Here is a 23,254-nt window from a genome sequence, read left to right as displayed (position 1 = left end):
CAGGCGTTAAACGCCTGAAGAAAGTTCATCTCGCTTCTTTTTCTGCTAGCAAGCTAGCAGAAAAAAAAAGCGAGTGATTCACATAGGGCTACATTTTATGGAGGCTGATTTTGAAGCGAAATCAGCTGCCAAAATCAGCCTACATGTCCCCGTGTGAACTAGCCCTTAGTTCACACAAGGGGCGGAAGCACGGATTTTGGCACCGAAAGTTACGCAGGGAGCCGCGTCACTCTCGGGGCAAAACCCGCCTGCCACGACTGTCGCGGCTTCCAACAGTCGCGGCTTCCCCCCTCCCGAGTCGGCTCAAATGGATGGGCTAACTCCAGAGGTTGCTGCCTGAAGAAACGGCAGCCCGTGAGCAGCATGTTGCTTGGCGGTCTACATAGACCACCATTGTGAGGGGGCGGATTATGATATGGATTATACACCATAATCCGCCCCCTCTGTGCCCATGTAAACGGGTCATAAAGGTCACAGTAAAAAGGGGTACCATAGTCAAAAAAGGCACTTCACAAACCATGTAACCATGGAGACACATAAGTCTGCATAAGAGCTGCAGACGCAAAAATCATATTTTTATTCAGGACCATTTGTAACGTTGCTTTTTTATATATATGTGATTAACTAAAGCAATAAATAAACCGCTGGCAAAAGTGTAAATCGCCTTCATGAAATTATCAAGTGAACCAGAAGAAATTTGTAGGATGGTGTAAAAAATAACAGCAAGTACGGACAATGTGGAAAAAGAAAATCAATACCCGCTGACTTTATTTCTTGAACTGCTGAAAATTTTAAATGCGTACCTTCAAAGTTTTTAGATGGCTTGAAGGAATCGTTCTTTACAATCATCTTGATGAGCCTCATGCACTGAACTATGAAACGCTCAAACACAAGTCCATCCCCGGCCTCGGTGAAAACATAGCTGACTGCAAACTCCAGCGCTCTCTGGATTACAGGAATGAATGCAAATGGATGCTGGTCCAGAAAGTCTAAAAGCTTAAGAGAAAAAGAGAAAAAAAAAAATCTATAAAATGAAATTCTAATTTTATCTAAGGCTACAAAAATTAAATTCTAATTTTATCTAAGATTACATGCACATGAATAAGGATATCCATGTGCTGTCCGTGCCCTCTGTGGATCCATACATCTCCATAATGAGCCGAGTTCACAGACCCCCGTATGGACCCGTGATAGCAACTGGTCATGTGAATGAGGCTATAAGCAGAGATTAAGTTAGTGTGCGATCCATATCAGGCTTATCTATCAATCTAGACACCACAGTGATGCCTCCGGTCTGTGACAGTCACTACATTGGCTACCTATTCATTACAGAGTGCAGTATAAACTTATCACCTCATCCACAAGGCTCTCCATAATGCCGCACCTCCCTACATTTCCTCCCTCATCTCTGTCTACCGCCCAACACGTGTTCTCAATTCACTCAATGACCTAACACTTACATCTTCTATTATCAGAACCTCCCACGCTCGTATACAAGACTTCTCCCGCGCTGCACCACTTCTCTGGAATGCTCTACCCCGGACAATCAGATTAACTCCCAATTTCTACAGTTTCAAACACAAACTAAAGACGCATCTTTTCAGACAGGCCTATCACAATTCCTAATGTGAGCCCTTCCGTATCGTAATTAGAAACCCTAAAACAGACCCTCCTTTGTTCCCGCTCCCACATTACCCCACATAATATGATGCCATTTCAGACTAACTTTATATGCCCAGGCACCATCTGCACAGTAAAGGACATGACTGGTGATTGCTCATACAGTTTTATGTCTGTGTAATGACAGTCACCTCTATTATAACATTGTCTGAACACTGTATAAGCAATGCCTCCCCTGCTACCTCTTGTGTCACCCCCTCTACCTCATAGATTGTAAGCTCTTGTGAGCAGGGCCCTCAGTCCCATTGTGTGAAGTGACTATTTCTTTGTAATGTATCTTTCTGTCTGTACATGAACCCTACAAATTGTACAGCGCTGCGGAATATGTTGGCGCTATATAAATAAAATTCATTATTATTATCCATTGACAATAAAACAGATAACATAATGACAAAGCACATGGTCAAGTCCAAGTAGCCTAAGACCTCCAGCACATGACCGTGTGCATTATCACTGACCCATTCATTTCTATAGTCCCATACACACAACCATGTATTTTCATGGGTCCCTGTATGGGGCTGTCAAAATTCAGGAGAAGTACTATTGCTCTACATTTTGTGATCCAGGCTCACTAACATCAGTGGATGGGACTGTGGAGGGCCAGACAGCACACAGATGCCATCCATGTGCCATCCAAGTCACGGCCGCCTGCATGATTGTAACCATGTATGAAAAATAAAAGAAGAGCACGTTCACATCATGTTTTGGTCATTCATTTTGCAGATTCATTGAACGCATCCATTAAAAGTGGATATTAGCGGATACCAATGGAAGGATATCCATTTATACAGCGGTGAATTTTTGGCTTATAAATTGACCTGGTCATGTGAAAAGGTTCACCGACCTGCCTATGGGTACAATTTAATTTTAGACTGCGCCATATTTCATGGACAAACTTAATAGTGCTTGAATGACCTGAGGAAGAATCCCATAGCACAGAGGCACCCCAGTATAGTCAGAAGCCATAGTACATGAGCGCGGGAGGGTGGCATCCCTACAAAGGCTTTGAAATGAAAAGTCCTAGCCCAACTCCTGGTATAGTAATAATGTATAATACATCATCCATTATTTATACTCCCATATTCCACAGCACAGCATGCTATACAGGAACAGCGAGGATGCCCACACACTGGCATCATTTATGTTTTACCAGTGCAATTCCTCCTGTGTCAACTTTGTATCCTGAAATTCTATACACAGCGTTCAATAGAACCGAATATGTCATTAATAAAATGCATTAAGTAATATTAGATATTGTTAGACGACGCCGGCTGGCTGAATGCTCCAACATGGCACAATGCAGGCGCAATTTTATTTCTGTCCGCTCTTTTCTACTTCTCCGGTAAATGAGGGACGAACAATATATTACTGCATGATTTATGGCTCGCTGAATGAACAGGAGAGCTCGGCGAGTAGACTGTCCCAAAAATCATTTTCGAGCTACAAGAAAATATCAAAATGATGACCTTTAGTGGTAAAAATGGAGTATGTGAACGAGAGATTTAATAGGACTGCCTTGTCCACCATTAGGGCAAACATTGGGGGAGCGGGGGTTAAACATGAAATAAACCCATAAGATAATGGAAAATAGAATGAAGAAGGGAATACTTTAATATTTCAGAATGGAATGGGCGAGCAGATGACAGCAAGTGATGTCACTAGCTGTGCCCACCAACTATGGGTTACCTAAAGGGAGTCTGTCAGCAGACAACACCAAATCAATATAGACAGGGGATATTATACTCAGCATCATCATACCCTTAGATAGTCCAAAACATTGATCACTTCCGTCATGCAAATGAGACTCAAGTGCAGTAGGGGCATGCCGAAGCCCAAATACAAAGGCCCTGGCATGCTCCGTTGCGCTTGAGCCTCATGTGCAAATGTATGGTGCATTTATGGGATTATCTAAAGGCATGAGCTCAAAATTATTGCAAAATTACTTGTACAGTTGCTTAATGAAGACCTTTTAAAAACACCATCCTTCAGTAAGTGCTGCTCCACCACCATTCAATATGTGCTAGTCCTCACCATTCCTGAGCAATCAGTGCTGTTAGTTTGAGCACCCAATATACTATTTAGGCCCTACTGTCAGGGGGTAGCACAACCCGACAAAAGATCATGGGGTCTAGTGAAAACAATTCCAATTGCACTGAAATAAGTGAAGTGTCAACTACTGGGTGATGCAAAGAGCTAGAGTTGATGGTGTCAGAACAAACAACATTGCTGGCAAATAAAGTAGTTTGGTACCACTGATCAGACATTGGCATATTCTAATGATATATTATCAACTTATTTCAAGGGCTAGTCCCATTTCATGGCTAATCACTAGGATCGGGTGGGATCCTGTTGATGGGGCGTGTCCCTGCACAAGGTGACATCGACTCAGTACTTTACAACTGACACCGCCAATGTCTATGTGAAATTTTTTTGATACATTTCTTGAAAAAGTAATTAAACAAAGTTCTTAAAAAGGCGGCCCCTGAATTATTATTGGTCAGGAAAGACGTTGAGTTCTCCTTAAGGTAAACTTCCATCTCATCTAACTTTATGTGGACAAGATTACCAAACTGGAGGTAAGACTAGAGAGTCAAAAAAAATACTATACTCTACTATTCTTTTTAGCTGGGAACCGTATAAAGACAAGATGTCAGACTAGTGCACCCAGGACTGCAGACATAAGCCGGTGGCTTGGACTCATTACGCTGGCAGACACTTTCCGCGGAAATGATAATGACGATTTCTTAAGTCTGTATTGCTTGGCCCATCTTTGCCAGTTCTGATCTGCGGGAGATTAATGGCTGTTGTGAGATAAGCCGTTCTAATTAGGACCGATATCACACAGGGCTACGAGGCTGCAATCTCTGATGATCTCCCCCCGTTCCCTTATATTCGGTGCAGACGCTCGCCGCCTCCACTTACTACACTGCAGAAACGCTCCACAAGTGTGTTATGAAGATCTCACAGTAATTCAGAAGGAAAGATGGATGGTGTACAAAGGGGGCTCTCCTGGACCTAGTGACATGTGGTGTTATATTGCTGCACTGCCTATGGTAAGCCATGGAGCCCAGCAGATATTATAGAATATTATGTCAGCACTTCTTTTTTTAATGTCTTCCTGGTATTTTTAATCACTTCAGAGGATTTTTTTTCTTAAGGGTGTCCTCTGAATCAAACAGTGTTTTCCTCTTGTGAATCGGGTGTTTTGACAATATGTAAATGAGCTCTATGGAGCAATGAGGATATTGGCACTTGAAGGGGTTGTCCAAGAAATACACCAGGTAAAAAAAAAAAAAAACCTCACCTTTTACCACGGCCCAGGGGTTTGTTCCGGTGAGCGTCCTCATTGCACGGTATTGGCCTCAGCTGTCACATGCGCCGAGGACTTCTGCCAGAGCAAGCCCTGGGGATTTCATGGACAACCCTTTCAACTTTTTGGAGCAACAACACCTTCATTCAAAGATGTGACAAAAAATTTGCAAAGGAGACAATGGTTCAAAAGGGAAAAACATTGCTTGATTTGGGTGACCCTAACTTATGTGTCTGTGGGGCTGGGTTGATATGGTACTGGTAATCCTATACACATATAGGTTTCCGTATTGTACAGCTGCATGGGTGCACTGGAGAGAGGGGTCCAGTACTGATTTGCTTTCCTAGTACATATAGGTACAAGGTGGTGGGAAATCAGTACACAAGTTATGGGGTGGAGGAGGAAGCAAGCTCCAGGGTCTTCTATCCAGGTGGGGCAGTTTGATCTTTGTTACGAGGCCTCCTCTTTCTTGTGTATACCGACCTTCTCAGAGGCCTTTGTTTGCACATTCTCAGTGAGCGCCCTCTATTGGTGTGCATTCTTGAGGCACTGGTTTCCTAATTACATCATGGAAGTCAGATTTGCATATTCTTCCCATGCACCTGTATCTGGTTATGTTTAATGTTGGAGCATTATCTAATGTAACTAATTCATCATTATTGATCCAGATACAGCTTGGTTGATAAATGTCACAGTATTACACTACAAAGCTCCATATCCTCTGCTTCTTCCTTCCCACACCTAAAATGTTAAAGGGGTCGTCTGCTGAAATCGTAGCAAAGCGACTCGGACTGGTAAAGTGCTAATACGTTCCCTTCCTCCGGATCCCCTCTATACACAGGAAATGTCGTATCAGTCATTGGCTGGAGTAGGTCAACGTTTCAACCAGTGACTAGCGCAGTGGGTAAGGGCTCATTCACATCTGCGCCCGGCACTCCATTATGCAGGTTTCCGTTTCCTGCATAAAACAGAGGCAGGAGACGGAAACCTGCAGGATTCTCTCTCACCCATTCATTTGAATGGGTGAGAAAGCTGTCCGGCCGTGAGTGGCCGCGAAACCGTTTTTTTTAATCCGGACACAGAGTCGGACATGCAGTACTCTGTGTCCGGATTTTTTAAAAAAAAAACGGTTTCGCGGTGGAGAGCATAAAACGCTCACCGGCGCACCCGGTCTGTGGTTTCCATCTTCTTGCATGCAGAAGACGGAAACCACAGAACGGAGTGCTGAACGCAGGTGTGAACCTAGCGTAAGAGGGACCAAGAAGCAGAGAACATTAAGGGTATGTTCACACACAGATGAAATCTGCCTCCCAAATCTCCCATTCATTTCAATAGGAGTTGCAGAAACCACTAGTGATTTTTTTTTTCTGCCTCCCATTCATTTCAATGGGCTGTGCAAGGCAGAATCCCCTTGAAGATAAGTCATGACACTTCTTTTTTTTCCCAATAGCTGAAAAATCAGCTAGTGGAAAAAATCTGCAAATGACTCTTGGATTCTGCCTCAAAAAACTGACTGCAAAAAAAACTCAGTGTGAACTTACCCTGAAAGAGTTTTCCAAGCTTTATCAATGAATAAACTATTCTTAGAGTAAGTCATCTATTGTGGATCAGATCTATAAAGTGGCAGCAGTGCTCCCCAAGTACTTTTTCCTCCACACAGGCTATGTGATGTCGTTCTATGGTCACATGGCCTGTTCGCAGCTCAGTCTCATTCCAGTCAAAGGGGTTGAGCTGCAATACTAAGCACAGCTGCTATATAATGCTGCTATGGTCTCCTCAAATGACCGATTGTGGGGTGTAGGGTTTCCTAAGTATACGTCATCTATTCATACGCCCAGAAAACCTCTTAAAGGGGCTCTATCATTGGGAAAAGTCATTTTTAACTAATCACATCCTTGCATAGCCCTTAGAAAGTCTATTCCACACTTACGTATAGTATGTAGATTGCCTCAGTGGTTTCTGAATAAGTCCGTTTTTATTCATATGCTAATTAGACTGGTGCACGATACATCGTGCACCCCTTTTGCTATTGTTTCCTATGGGTGTATACAGCACAGGCTGCTGCTGATGATGATGATGACTCAGCTTCCTGTTTGCACACACACATAGAAGATAATAGCAGGGACGAGTGCTGCTGGAACTTCCTGTGCTGGCTGGAAGCTCATTAGCATATGAATACAAACGGACTTATTCAGAAACCACTGAGGCAATTTACATACTAAAGGTAGGTGTGGAATACACTTTCTAAAGCCTATGCAAGGATGTGATTAGTTAAAAATGACTTTTCCCAGTGATAGAGCCCCTTTAAAAAATATCTAGCTGGCAACACCAGAAAATTGACAATTCTAAGGCCTCGTTCACATCTGCGTTGGTATTATATCCAGGGGAGTCCACACGAGGACCCCCACCCCACGAAATACTGAACAAAACTGCAAGCGGTGTGCCAGTGAAAGCACACAGACCCCATAGACTATAATGGGGTCTATAATGGGGTAGTTCACAATCTACTTTCCTATCCGCATTGTTCGTGCGGGCACCACGCGGCAAGCACACGGACGCCATTATAATCTATGGGGTCCGTGTGCTTTTACTGCACACCGACTTGTCAATGCATTTGGCATTCCGTTCAGAGGATCCCCATGCAGACTCCCCCGAATGGAATATCAACGCAGATGTGAACGAGGCCTGTCTGTAGTTGCCATTAAGTCAAGGCAACCACATAAAAGTCTACAGCTTTTGGTGGACTCATTAACTTTAGCAATAAAGTATGTAAAAGAGCTAAGTAAGGCTAGGTTCACATCTGCGTTGGAGTCTCCAAACGAGACTTTGCCTAAAATTGTCAGAGAATGAAGTCCGAGGAAACCAGTGGAGGACTTTTCTCTCCACTGGTTTCCGACGGACACCAATCAGATCCCATTATAATCTATAGTCCCCATGTGGATATGAATGACAGAGAGCTGAATGCTAGTGTGAATCTACTGTCAGTTGATAAAATAACCTTTACCCTGATATTTCCATTGGGCTCACTGCACATGTCGTTTCAGGAAACTTTTATTGTACTATATGGTCCAGCAGTACCAGACAAAACTAAGGCTAGGGTCACATCTATGTTGGAGTCTCTGCCTAAAATCGGCAGAGTGAAAATGCTTGACAGATAGCCGAGCACTAGTGTGAACCTAGCTTAAGAAATTATTATGCACAGTTATCATATAACCCTATGGAGCATTCTAAGGCATGGGTGGCCTGGAACCTCATAGTGGGTCCAAAGTGTCAAGACAGAGGAGAAGTGTCACATCGGGAAGAAGTAGTAATGTCTAGATACTAAAGTTGCCCAGTGTGGCCATCTCTGAGATCCTTAAATATCATCAAGTTGGGGGTCTGATGACCTGCGTTCCTCACTCCAAACAGATGAGATGGAGAGGTGGCCATACATAGATGCGGCTTCTTCATTTAATGAAACACCAAGTCACATAGACTACAATGGGCAATGTCACTCACATGAATGCTCCCTATTCCTTTCTGTAGTACGGGTCTCTTTCTTCCTGGACATTTATAGCATATACTTTTGTTAACAATCCATTTAAATGTTAATGCGGCCCTTGGGATTGGTTCAATGATCATGTTGCCCGCGGATCAGAAAAGGTTGTTCCGGGAGATATTATACCCTGATACTATTTGCTTATGATGTACTTTGTATCCATTATAAAAGACTTTCATGGAGAAAAGTAAAAATGGAGTACAAAGCCGTGTATAGTTAACCGTGTATTTACGTGAAGACTATAGAAGCGCAGACAAGACAGGAGAGGGGAGCTTTACACGAGCGGCGAGGACGGGAGAGAATTGAAGTATGAATTATGTGACAACAGAAAAAAGGGAATAGCTAGTGGTAATTGTAGCTCTCCCACTCCATATTGCAGCCTATTATATTTGCAATGTAATTGAGATGAAGCACAGACCATGAACAGGGGAACATCAAAGAGAAAGGTATTTCTTGCAGCGAGTGCACCTCCCCCAACCTCTTCAAGCCCTGGGCCATTTTATTACAAATTGAATGTTAAAAATATATTTCTAAAGGCAAGCGCAGGTGCCGGCTGGAAAGGCTTTGCTCGGCACTTCAGCTAAAGTGGACTAAGTGACGATTGGAAAAAGGAATTAACACGGCGACAAGACATGGCGGTATAAACAGATACAGATCAATCATGACTTGGACACAGATCAAAAAAATACCAAGCACGTGAAAAGCAAAGTTTCCCTGACGCCTTACCACTTTTGTGAATAATAGGATAACCTTTTCCAGCCTCTCCCTGCAGGGATGTTCCACGCCGACACCTCGGCCTAAAAAAATAAAAAGGAATTATTGTATTATTTGTGGATTAGGGTCAGGACAGACACAGCGGCCTACATGGTCATTGACAATGAATGAAAGCATGCATGGCCATAAGGGTTCCATTGTTGTGGCCACAGACAAACATTGCAGCTAGGCGCATAGACAAGAAATCTAGTGTCAGACCGGGGTGCCGAGGGCCTACCAGTAAATTTTATTCAAGGGGTCCACTATACATCTATATGCAAATATTACCTGACATTCATTCACAAATTCCTGAAATAAATGTATTTCCAGTAGTTGTGAAAAAAGGTAATAAGGATTGAGTCCTACCACATGCTTGGGCTTCCTCTGGAGGTGCAAGACCTTTCCTCCGGACTGTGAGGCAAATCGTAAGGAGGTTATGGTGAAGAGATGATCCGCAATCACTCCAGGAGCCGCTGATAAAATTCCAATGCTTTATTCTATTAAAGTTAAAATCGACAGCATACAAAAATAAGTAGGAAAACACACATAGTGGGTAAAAGAATCGCGGCTCCTGGAGTGATTGCGGATCATCTCTTCACCATATTTCCAGTAGTAGCTTACTACCTAGTCCTTGCCTCTGACTGTTTCGGGCCTGGGGGTCCTGCTGCCTGGCTCTTGCCTTGAACTAGAGCCTTCCTAGGTCTGTGAGCCAGGGATATGTGCTCATACAGCAGCTAAACTCTATAAGATGGCTGGTTATTGGGGGCCCTGCAGTGCGAGTGAGAAGATGGGGCCCAGATTGGAAGGATATTGGTTGGCCTGACTCTGCAACTAGATGTTTACATCTCAGCCACTAAGTGTGTCTGTAGTATATAAAAATATACTGGGGAGTATCTATCTAGTATATGATAACAACATGTGGGTGGGGTTTTGGCCATGTATTGTTAGTAGTGTCCGTACCATATGGGCTAGTTCACACGTAGTTATTTGGTCCAGATTTTGACGCAGAATCCGCGTCAAAATCCAGGTAAAAAAACCACCTCCCATTGAATTCAATGGGAGCCGATCATTTCCTTTTTCCGCGAGCGTTAAAATACAGTAAGAAAGAAGCAATCTGCCCTATCTTGATGCGGATTCTGTGGTGGAAACCACCGCGGCATCTGCATCGATACAAAACTTCTGGACTGAGCCCATTTGGGCCAAATCCGGAACAGAAAGCCGCAACTGTCGGAAGCCACGACAGTCACGGCTAGCCCTGCAGGCACATTTTGATCCGGATTCTGACGCGGCTTCCCGCATCAAAATCTAGACCAAAAAAACTATGTGTAAATTAGACCTTAGACTACTTGGCAATGAAACCTCATCAACCACAGTGGCAAATAGCTGCAAGATTTCAAAGGTCTTACCTGGAAGGTTTCACCCATTACATTCTGTTCCCATTTACCACCCTGTGAGGACCAGGATTTCGGCTGCATACATTATACAGAACGTATGGTCTCAATAAAAGTTTGTGATGTGCTATGAAGCCATATGACAAATCAATTTGAGTAATGATCACTAAAACTCACAAACCTCCCTGAGACTGATGCAATCCACTAATATTAGTCATACAAGATGAATCCGCAGTATACCATTCCTCTGGTATTGCTCTTGGAAACGAAGGAATAAATTGAAAATTGACTACTACTTCCTTTGTCCAAGGAGTGTGCCCCTTAACAGCGTGACTCTGCCAGCACTGATCAGGCAATATCAGATGGTGTAAGGACATTGACAAGGGGGATGGTAAGAAACAGATGTCAATTATCCACTTCTAGGAAAAATAACAGAGGAACGGCGCAACACAGCGTTCTAAGAAAAGATGCTCCAGCGTTGTTATTTCACGGGAATTCTAGTGTTTACCAAAGCGTCAGGAGAGTCGCCAAATACTCGGCAAATGTCACATACAAGTGCGGCCGCCTCTCATTACATTATTGCTACTAGTAATCCAATAGAAGTGCCACTGTCTACACTGCCTGTCACTGAGGGCTTATATCAATCATAGGAGTTACATGGTCTCAAAGCTACCTACAATACATAGGACACTTCACCGTAATTTATAGGTTTTCTGAAATTATGAATTTGTTCCTGAAGAGAAGCCTCAGTGACGCAGGAAAGACCAGATGAACATCATATCCCTGGACATGCAGAGCTGAATATGATCCAAGCGTTCAGAAAAGTGAACCAAAACAAAAAAAAATCTCTAATCATATGAAAAACAGAAAATTTTAAGAACTAAGAGAGATTCTCCTGGACCAGAGAGTATAGCCGGCCATACACATTATATTTCCATCCATCCATCCACGAAGCATAGACAGATATCTGACATGTACTGTAGATGCCGGAAACAGATTGACCATGCTGGACATTTTCCGATGGCTGACAATACAATTGCTTGGCATTTGGCCAATCATCGGCCAATTGATGGGAAGCTCTTGGGATTTCTCTTGCATCATTGGGAACACCCCCAGTGCTGTTTGAGCGTTGGGGCCTGCCCCCAGTGCTGCGAGAGAACTCATTTGCATACCGACATAAACCGGGATTTATACTGAACGGCGGCGCAGAGAAGACATCTAAAGGTAGGAGAAGAAGACCCTTTCTTAAGGCTATTCCTACGTGTGATCTACAAAAAATGTGATTTTAATGGTAGAATCCCTTTTAAAGATATATTTACTAAACTGTAGAAGGTCAGACAAGGCTCTGTGTACAATTTCCATCCCACTCACTGGACAATGAGGGAGTGGGCTGAAACTCTATTACCTCAAGGAGACTGCACTAGTCCAAGACAATTCTTGACCAATTAACTCCAAATTATTGCAAATGCCATAAAGCACACACATGCTGCACTGCCTCTGCAGTAAATGTGCGTGTCTCTAATATGGCTGCCCACAGGAAAGTTCTTAAATATAAAAAAAAATACAAAAAAATTGGAAGAAACACATTATTTCTCCTCTGCAGATTAATCTACTACAAGACACATTTCCCTTAATGACTGTATAATGAAAAATATAAAAGCACTTCGCACAAACTGGTCACGACACGCAGATTGAATCACTACGAGTTTATTTCCAGATGTCTATTAGCTGGGAAGAATTTCATCATTCGAACGAGCTATTGAAACTATACAAAACCTCACAAAATTTGACATACGGTAAATTTATTAAAAATACTTGTATTAAAGTTATAAATTTTTTAGGATCAAAACACAGAAATTATTTGTGGCAGAAAAAAATTGCCTCAGGTTTTCCGAGAAGTTGTTGTAAACAGATTTTTATCATATTAAAAAAAAAAAAAAAAAAAAAAAAACGCCATAAAAGTGCACCCAAAAAAATATCCCCATTAGTTTTAGTGGGAGTTTTAGACAGAATCCACCTGAACATAGGGCAGGAATTTTTTTTTTTTTCTGTTAGTTGATGCTAAGACCAGACTAGAATTGTGATCTCCATCGTTTGGGTCCGTGAGAGAACCTGAACGATGGAAAGCCAGACCGCTAAAACAGCAGTTACACACGGGCCGTGGACTCTAATGGGGTCAGCCACTTTCAACCTGAAAGGGGTGGAGAAAGAAGTCTTGTCTCTCCGCCAATTTTTGGCAGTTTCTGTGACTGAGACTCCGGCGCAGACGTCAATCCAGCCTGAGAAAACTCCATTAGGCTAAGGCCCCAATGTGGCAAAAAAGCGCAACAGGAAAAACTGCAGTGTCAACACATTGTGGTTTTTCCCGCAGCGCTTTTCGAAGAAAGTCTGCAGAGATTTCCTCTGCGGACTTTCTGCTTCAATTATACGTATAAAAACTGCCAGAATTTCCATAGGTATAATTGACATGCTGCGATTTCGAAACAGGAGCGGTTTTGGTAATTGCAGCATGTCCGCTACGTGAATTTTCCCACAGAGTAGCTCCAACCTGAAAATTATTTTTTGACATACACTTATTATACTAGATACTTACTGCATTCTAAAAATTGTCTCATGCGGTCGAACACAGCATGAAGAAATCCCTGGAAGAAAAAAAAAAGTCAATGACGGTGCCAATATATATGTAATGTAGATCTAGGAATAACGTATCCAGGTTACAAGCGACACAACGTGACTTGTTATCTCTATCATCTTTCCTAAAAGCATCATTTCCTGGTTCTAGAAGATCTGTGAAACTTCTATATCAAACAATAGGAGGGTGAATGAGCGGCTGAAGACATCTATAATAGATCTATGTCAGTGCACGGACTGCTTGAGACACTTCAGAGGCTAAATGAGGCTGAGACACAGGAAAGTCATCCGAAAGATTCTCAAAAGAAAACAAAATATGAAGAATTCGATGTTTTACATTATGGACAGACGTGGACTGTAATCATAAGACTCCGGTCAGACACATTTTGTGTTATTTCCAGGATTTGTCACGGCTATGACAGTATACTCTGATGTGGAAACTTTGTCAGAAACCTGGCTTGACCCCCATTATAAATCAATGGGATTAGTCAGGATTTATTTGTCATTGTTAACCTGGCTCTATTATGAATTGTAGCCACGACTTCAGTGTGAACAAAGACATAGTCCAATCTATACTGCTGTTTCTAGACAAACCAGGGCTTCTTTCTTTAAAGGGAGTCTACCACCACCCACTTTGCTTCTAAACTCCTTATATGATGTTGTAGGGATGGTTAGGGCTACAGAATGTGTTAAAAACAACTTTTAATTTGCATGTAAATAAGCTTTTTGGTGCACTCAGGTCCCACACCTACCTGAGCACCTGATTTTACTTGGTGGTAGAGTCCCTTTAAATTGAGTCCATATAGGGGCCTTTAGTAGGAACAGAAACCTACCTTTGTAGTCAGAAATCAATGAAACAATGCAGAGATAATCATTATTATTATTATTATTGTTTATTTATATAGCACCATTAATTCCATGGTGCTTTACATTTGGGGGTTTACATACAGTACACAGAATATACAGGTAGATATAATACTAACAGTGATCGGCTGGCACAGTGGGGTAGAGGGCCCTGCCTGCGAGGGCTTACAATCTATGAGGGAAGGGGGGTAGAGACAGAAGGAGAGGGGGAGACTGTACAGATGGCGGTGCGGTGATAGTGTTATTGGATGTTGTAGGCCTTTCTGAATAGGTGAGTCTTCAGGGCTTTCTTGAAGCCTGTGATTGGGGGGGTCAGTCTTATGTGTCGTGGTAAGGAGTTCCAGAGTATGGGGGATGCACGGGAGAAATCTTGGAGACGGTTGTGTGAGGAGCGGATGAGAGCAGAGCGGAGTAGGAGGTCATTGGAGGATCTGAGGTTACGTGTGGGCAGGTAGCGGGAGATTAGGTCTGAGATATATGGAGGGGACAGGTTGTGGATGGCTTTGTATGTCAGCGTTAGTAGCTTGAACTCAATTCGCTGGGCTATGGGTAACCAGTGGAGGGACTGGCAGAGGGGAGCAGCCGATGAAGATCGAGGGGTGAGGTGGATTAAGCGAGCAGCGCAGTTTAAGGTGGACTGGAGGGGGGCGAGGTAATAATTTGTGTATGAATATGAAAATCAACCTGCAAATGCACCAGGGGCGGGCCTAATCTGTTTACATACAGTGCCATGGCTGTCTTTTGAAATTTCTTCCCCTTTTGTCTCTTTAGCCATTACTGACAGTTTCACCCTCTGCCTGTGTCATGGTCGCCTGAAGGCAAATATGCCAAATCAGGTGATCACCCGATGGACTTGCATAAAAGTCGAGAGAATTATTTATTTAATGGACTAGAAGGGCTTAAGTCCAGAAGAAGGGTTTTGGGAGTCTGCAGATCACATTATTCTTTCCCTCCTCAAAAAGTTCCTTTTTCGTTCTGGATCAAACAACAGCGAGCGCAAGATGGATACTATAACAACGGCAGCTTTCAGTCTGCAGCGTACCACTACTCCCATCAGGTACAGACACCAGGATATTTTTGCTACACTCTGTGCAGTCCTTGCTCCTCCATGCCCCTATGCATGTGCATTGTCTGCTGATGCCCGATCAGCTCATAAGGTGGGGGTACAGTCCCTGTTGCGTAAAGGATTAGGGTACAACACCTACAAATCTTGCCTAGCCCATTTCTGTCAGTCTGACTGTTTAAAAGTCGGTTTCACAGCCACACCTTGTCTGAACAAAGGTTTATAGCTGGTCTAGATCCTGCTCTACGGTGTGTCTAATCCTGATTAATGTTTCCAAATACCAGACCCTGGCCCTATTTCTGACCTCACTTTCCTGAGCTATAACACCACTCTGACTATTCACTGCTGACCTGGCCTATTGCATGACCACTATACGTCTTCTTCCTGTTCTGAGTTCCTACTGACTACCTCTTTCTGACTCAGACCTGTCCCTTATTTCAGGACCTCTGCTATCTGTCCTGACCTCTGGATTGTCTACTGACCATGCACGCATTGTGCCCGGGCCATCTAGTAGTATGCAGGGACTTTGCCTTAACCACCCAATAGTATGACCCCTGGTGCTTTGTCCCACCATCAGGAACACTCCAAGAGTTAATGACGTGGTAGTCTCTATGCAGAGAAGTCCACACTCTCGTACAGGGGTTAAGGGTCAAAAAAATTGAAGGATACTCAGACAACGCCCTTAGAAGTGGCACATAGTCAAACCAGTTTGGCAACAGGGTGGCCCCGTCCACTCGTCCATTACAGTCTCAGACTAATATAAACATTGAGTAGCAGATGGAAAGTGGGAACCCCTCCTGAAAAGCTAGATGATCCCTTTAAGTTTTACTGTTGTCATAGTGATAACAGATAGCAGAAGCTTGAGTTACTAAGTAATGGCAAAGAGCAGAATACCATGAATGTGCACGATAACAGGTGCGGGTTATACCTAATAGCCTTTCTACGGGTATTCAGCCCTCCATAAAGGCCGGATTGTTTTCTGCCACTATTAGGATGAGACTTCCCGCTCTGTAGAGATTCTGCATTCAGCGAGCACTGTGTGTTAACAGAAACTAATTACCCATAATAACATTTAGATCATGTAGGTATCGTCTAATAGTCTATTAGCGCGCTGTCACTCACAAGGAAATGGATTGACTAAAATAATCACATTCCATTTTCTATCTACAGCGCAGCATCGCATCTCAGAAGAAGAAGAAGAAGGATCGCTGAGGAGACTGTGGACGAATGTTATAGACACAGCAATAATATAGAAGATAGGAATCGTACTGGTGAATGGTTTCTATGGGACACTGCCTTTATAGCTACAGAGAGTCAAACACCGACATCTGCTTTACTGGGGTCAGATAGTTAATCTAAGAATGCATCGTCTTCAAAGGCAAAATCTGCTGGGACTTCAATGGAGAGATTCACAAGAAGGAAGGAAACAGAAGGAAAGCAAGAGAGGGAAAGAAAGTGTCACAGCGCAGATGGAGATAGATAGAAAGATAGATAGATAGATAGATAGATAGATAGATAGATAGATAGATAGATAGATAGATAGATAGATAGATAGATAGATAATGTACATAGATTGATAGATAGATGATATATATACAAATACATAAGACAGAGAGAGATGGAGATAGATAGATAGATAGATAGATAGATAGATAGATAGATAGATAGATAGATAGATAGAAGATAGATAGAAGATAGAGATAGATAGATAGATAGATAGATAGATAGATAGATAGATAATGTACATAGATTGATAGATAGATGATACATATACAAATACATAAGACAGAGAGAGATGGAGATAGATAGATAGATAGATAGATAGATAGATAGATAGATAGATAGATAGATAGATAGATAGATAGATAGATAGAATATGTACATACATAGATACATAAATTAATAGATAGAGGATACATATACAAATAGATAAGACAGAGAGAGATATACATAGATAGATGAAGAAAGAAAGAGAAAGAGAAAGAAAGAAAGAGAAAGAAAGAAAGAAAGAAAGAAAGAAAGAAAGAAAGAAAGAAAGATAAAGAAATATATATGTTCATAGACAGAGAAAGATAATTAGATAGACAGACAGTAAATACTCTCATCACCCCCCTTCCCCCAATTTAGTTTACCTCCGCTACACAGTTAATCCCCTTCTCTCCTTGCTTTGCATCGGCCTCTCTCCTCTACCAATCTTCTCACTGGCAGCCCAATGTCAAGCAAATATATACATATATTTACAATATACATTTCTGATCTATCCTCCCACTGTCTCCCTATACATAATCTCCCATCCCCTGTGACTTCCTTTTTCACACTGTTCAAACCACCACCTCTAAGATTTCTCCCATGCATCCCCTATACTCTGGATCTGGCTGCCACAACACATAAGACACATAAGACTGTGACCTACAATCCTCAAGACTAAAGTGAAGACCCAACTCCAATAACCCTACTATCACCAAACCATCATCGGAACAGCTTCTACCCCCTCCTACTGCTCCTCTCCTCCATCCCTTGTAGGCAGTGACAGATATTGTGGTAGTTGGTAACTATGTTAGCCTATTGTACTTCTTTTGTATTATGTATGTAAATCCTCCTCATATGTACAGGACAATGGAATTAATGGTGCTCGAAAATAAATGATATATGTAATTTCTGAGTAAGAAATACGCAGATGAGGCTACATTCACATCAACGTCCACCTGAAAATGGCAGACGATAAAGTCCGTTGGGCTCAATAGGTTTGGACGGTAGCTCCCCACAGATTCATAAGAAACCTAAGGGCATAATCTGGGAATTATATCCAAGCCAGAATAACTCCTCCAAAAGGAAGATGGTCCCATCCGCAGACAGCTGTTTTGAGGTTGTTGCCTCTCATCAATACGGAGTAGGGTACTGGCTGGCTGTGTAAGACGTCTCAACGTAGATCAAAAGGGTTAATGTGTCTCATTTGACCTGAATTTACTCTAGGGTTGTACTGATAATCTGAAGAACAATGTCAATCTGTGCATTTCACCCCTGAAATCCACTGCAAGTTGCATGCTTCACATAGATTACAGTGAAATTCACAGGCACATATCCTACAAGTGACTACCACCCCTCAGTGTGGGTAATCTATTCAGGGTAATGGTCACTTGACAAATAAATCGACTGCTGTGCTCTTTACCTTTTTTCTATACACATATGGGGTCATCCTATTGTAAAACTACCCATGTCCCCTATTTATAAAGTGAATCTGTAATTATACGTCTCCAGCTTCTGAGCTCCGTCAGCCAGACCATTGCAATAAGTTTAATAAATCCTCAACCCATGGTGCAGGTTGACTAGCCTTACAGCTCGGCCTGACCTAGCCTGTCACGCTGCTTATAAAATACGGAGGATACAGACCATAGATCTATACTGAGCATTTTTAGTACTTAGAGGCATGATCATTGCAGTGTCTGCCCTTACCATGACTTCTGCATTCTGGAGAGGATCAGCAAAGCCATGGACTGTCAGTTTACGCAGAACTAAAATAAAAAATACAAAAAAAAAGTTAAAATTTAATAATACAAAGAAGAAGACAAATCTGGATAGGCAATTTCTGTAAATTAATCATAAAGAAAAATCACACCCCGAGCCGCATTCAATAGGGGGAGGAAAGCAGAAGACAGATGTGAAGGCGCGATGACCGGAAAGGTTCCCGGAGTCACTGACCTCACACAGTAACAAAATATTAATGGAATATAAAAGACTTATTTTATTCACTCCGCTGGCGTTATTTGCATTTTGCCCATTCATCCGATTTTCTTAGTATGTTATTTATTGTTTTTCTGTATCTCATTATTTTCCGCCATAGGTTAACATTTATTATGACCTGCTTCAATTTCCTAGAATTCCCCCCACCTTCATAAATCCTTCAAAAGGCGACATGCGAAATGATCACAAGACATGGGCAGAGCCCTTCCCGTCGGAGTTAATAACTCAATGCTTGAAGTCATCGTACGATGACAGCTTCCATGGATTGATCATTTTCTTTCCTCTGTCATCCTGGTATCCATTACTGTCTTTTTGGCCTTTCTTTAGCAAGGGTCTTATATACTATAATGCACACAATTTTACCGATTATCACGTGAAGAATAATAATAATAATAATACAATAAAAATACACAAATAAAACAAAATCTGGCAAGTTTTTATCATGAAGTGGCTTAAGGTGGCCATAGATGGTCACATTTAGGTCTCTGGCCAGCTTTTGTCACAGTGTATTGTAAGCCGATGGCTGGTCAGGTAATGGAGGGGGTGTACATCTCACCCAGACTACTCAGGTGGGTGAGATGAGAAAACTCCAGGAATGTTTGTTCTTAGCAGACAACTTTCGTCTGCTGAGCATTTTGGTAAATGCTCAGTATTGGGCTGGATTTTTAGGAATGGCAGGTAGGTTGGTAGAGGGATATGTCATTCCACCCCCCTCCAGTCCACACTTTGGGGATGTTCCGGCAGCGACTCAACTGTAGAGAGTCTGCTCATCAAAGGAGGCTTAAGAAGCCAGCTCCAGCAGCAACACTTTGGCAGAGCTTGGCTGGAGAGCTGACAGAGAGGTCTTATTTTTGGAGCTGTGTCCTGAATGATTCTACTGGCTTTTTTTGGATTTCTGTTATTCTAGGTGAGGTAACCTATTCTATGTTTAGTTAGAGTCTAGCCGGGCAGGGATTTATTGTTGTATTGTTTCCTTTTGTTGCTGAACTACCTTTTTGAGTGAAAACAAACTCTACCTTTGTTCTTGGACTAAAGAAACTGGACTTGTGTGTCTATGCCACCCCACCTAGCAAACCCAGACCCTGACAGTATAGTATCTAGCATGACACACCAAAATACTAGAGCAAAGTGTTCAGATAGGATCTCATGCCACATATAATATAATAATAATAATATAATAACATAATATAATAAAGAGAGAAATCCAGCACTCAGGTTTGCACAAATCAGGGTGTTGGGTATCTCCCTATAGATTAATATCTGGTTTTCAAAGAAACATAAGGGCATAGTATGGGAATAATAGCCAAGCCAGAATAAGTCGTCCACATCTGTCTTTATTAGCTTTGGTCACTGTGTACAAAGTAATAGCATTTGGTTCATTGTCTAGTCATGGCCACTGCTGCTGGTTATTGTAGATTTGGACAATGAAGTATTTTTGCTAAAGATAAATTACAATACTAAACTGGAATTCCTTTATTCCGCCATCAATGGCACTTCCTGTTATTCTGAATTAATGGAGTTTCATAGAAAAGTACCTTAAATGAGGTTTTCCAGGAACTATTTAAACTTACTGGCACATGGGTTCTTTATCTGCTGAATGTTGGGTTTATGGGCTGTTCCAAAACCAGGTCACATGATCGGAACCAGCAACCTGCTTCCTCCTCCTCCTCCCTCCTCTCTGTGTTCACTGGTATTATATGGCAGGAAGACTCCATCATTGTAATAGTAAGAGGAGAGGAAGAAGTAGCTGGGAGCTGGTTCTGATCATGTAACCTAGTGTCAGATAGGTCAATCAAACATAAAACCTGGAAAACCCCTTTAATATAATTTGCCCAGAAAACCACATTACGCTGGGAGTCCCTAAATTATAATGTTTCATTGGAAAGTTGCAATGTTAAAAGGGGTTTTCCAGAAATCGGGTAGGTGAAAAATAAAAAACCCATACCCACCTGTCCCTGGCACTCCGGTGTCTGGTCCAGCAGTGGCCGGGGGATTGTTCCGGCACAATTCCTCACTGCACATGACTGGTAAAGCCAATCAGTGACCTCAGGAAAGGACACAGGATGTCATCAGTAATGTCCTGTGTCCTTTCCTGTAACTGCAAAGGCCTTTGATTGGCCTTAGTGGTCATGTGTGGCGAGGACTTCTGCCAAAACAAGCCCCCAGCACCACTGGACTAGACAGCAGTGGGGAACACTGGAGCACCAAGACATGTGAGAATGTCACATGTTTTTTGTTTTGTTGGCTGTCCAGTAATTTCAGAGGTGATCCTCCAAATTCATCTCCAATCTTAAGCAGTGGTAACACTACAACTTCCATCATGCCCTGAATACCTGCAGCCCTGAAAGCACGACAGGAGTTGTAGATTGTACAGAGTTGGAGACCACTGCTCCAGAATTAAAGCCATGCCGAAGAAGGGTCTTGGTTTCAGCTCACCCTGCCACAGAAGCAAACGTTAACAAGGGTAGTCAAAACCAATTAACCCTTTCTGATTTGCAAAAATAACCTTTTTACACACCTTTTAACGATAGTAAGGCTCTCTCTAAGGAACTGATAGCCGCCGTGTCCCCTTCAGAGCAGATCTGCTGCAGGAATGTGTCAGCGTGATGATTCCACAGGCAGCATGCAAAGCTGTAGATCTCCGCGGCCAGCTGGAATGGAAAAACAAAATAAGATCAGAACGGAGCTGACCAATCTTCATGTACATCAGAAGACACAAGGTAGGAGTGAAGACGACGCCAGCGAAGCCAAGTGCTTCTCAGGACTTCACTAAATCAAAGTTAAATTGGTATTCAGTATCCAGTCACCTTACATTTAGTGAAAGATTAATCTACAGGAAACTCCAGTCACAGGCTTCTATAAGTGACTGACAATGATACATTCCATGCGGGTCAAAGAATTAACTTGAAAAATTACTCTGTCCAGCAGAGTCAGGAGAATCTCACTTTAGAGTCAAATAAACACAATGGGGGTGTTAATGCATTTACACAAGCAACAAAAAGGGTTTCAAAAAAACATCTTCATGACCAAGATTTATACCGTACATCTCCAGAAGTGTGACTCACTGTTTTGTTTCTTTTGTTGTTTTGTCGGGCAGTGTTTGGTGAAGTAATAATATTCTTTATTAACCTATCTAACGTCCTTTTAATAGAAAACAGGCTTTAGCAATGATCTAAGCGTTACTAGGGAAAGTCTGTCCACCGATACTCAATGTGGTATGTACAGCATGTACCAAAAGGGAGGGGGGTTCACTTCCAATTTATCTCTGATTTATTCCACCTACAAAAATAGTTCAATTTACATTACAAAAAAAATTGGTATCACATGGCATCACACACAGCCAAACTACAACTCTAGATATAATAAAAATGGAGATATTACCAGATTTTTTTTATATATACAGCATGAACTCTCGAGAGCTCAACTATTTCACTGTGTTTTAACTAGTGATATATTTGGGTATTTTATAACTAATACTGCAGTCTATACAGCATCTGAAACCTAAGAATCTCTAGGTGGTATAAAACCAGAGATACGGCCATTTTAAGTGACCAACCCCCCTTCGGCAAATACTACAGCTCTACATACTGGCAATAAGGGCGGACACTTAGGGATAGATAGATTGATAGATAGATAGATAGATAGATAGATAGATAATAAATGGATGGATGTATAGATAGATAGATAGATAGATAGATAGATAGATAGATAGATAGATAGATAGACAGATAATAACCTGAGCCTTTTTTGTTGCGAGCATGCACGTCTTTTTGTTTATATATAAAAAAAAAAAAGCAAAGCTTCTTTTTTGTCGCTACATGAAATGCATAGAGTATCTGCAGTATTATATCAAGCAAACAAAGGCAGTTTTGTTTTATTGCTTTTTTTGGAGGATGGGGGGGTGTTGGGGGGTTACAGAAATTTATATGTTAACATTTCCCTGCCTAAAACTGCTTTTACACCATGATTTTTTGTTTAAGACTCCTTTCGCAAGCTCCAGAAGATCAGTCCTCCCTGAGACCCCTAGGGTTACAAATGTTTGAGCAATGACACTATCTATGGAATCAGAATCCGATGTACTCACAGTTTTCATTGATGTCAGGCAATAAATTATTGCAGGCGATAAAAAAGACAAAAAACAAAGCGCCAGCGAACAAGTGAATAGTAATCTTCTATCACATAATATAAAAACTTTTATCACCGAAATAAACACTGAGGACTCGTGGGGACAGTTGTACCCTGCGTTCCGTCTCCTCCATCACATCCTGGAAGACGTATTTTCA

The 23,254-nt window shown here is 42.1% G+C and overlaps 1 protein-coding gene across 1 annotated transcript in view; it reads right to left on the bottom strand.

Annotated features, from left to right (window-relative positions):
- Positions 1 to 23,254, bottom strand: part of IPO11 (importin 11) — a 335,766-nt gene that overhangs the window by 256,088 nt on the left and 56,424 nt on the right. Inside the window, exons 6-10 of the mRNA XM_075269811.1 lie at positions 21,490 to 21,622; positions 18,684 to 18,742; positions 13,266 to 13,314; positions 9,255 to 9,325; positions 804 to 996 (exon numbers count right to left, since the gene is read on the bottom strand). Of these exons, the coding sequence (XP_075125912.1) occupies positions 804 to 996; positions 9,255 to 9,325; positions 13,266 to 13,314; positions 18,684 to 18,742; positions 21,490 to 21,622 (505 nt within the window). The remainder of the gene's footprint in view (positions 1 to 803; positions 997 to 9,254; positions 9,326 to 13,265; positions 13,315 to 18,683; positions 18,743 to 21,489; positions 21,623 to 23,254) is intronic.

This window comes from Leptodactylus fuscus, chromosome 1 (genome assembly GCF_031893055.1).
Source record: "Leptodactylus fuscus isolate aLepFus1 chromosome 1, aLepFus1.hap2, whole genome shotgun sequence".
Taxonomy (NCBI): Eukaryota; Metazoa; Chordata; class Amphibia; order Anura; family Leptodactylidae; genus Leptodactylus; species Leptodactylus fuscus.
The sequence above is the reverse complement of the archived record's forward strand: the minus strand, read 5'-3'. Positions and strand labels throughout refer to the sequence as shown.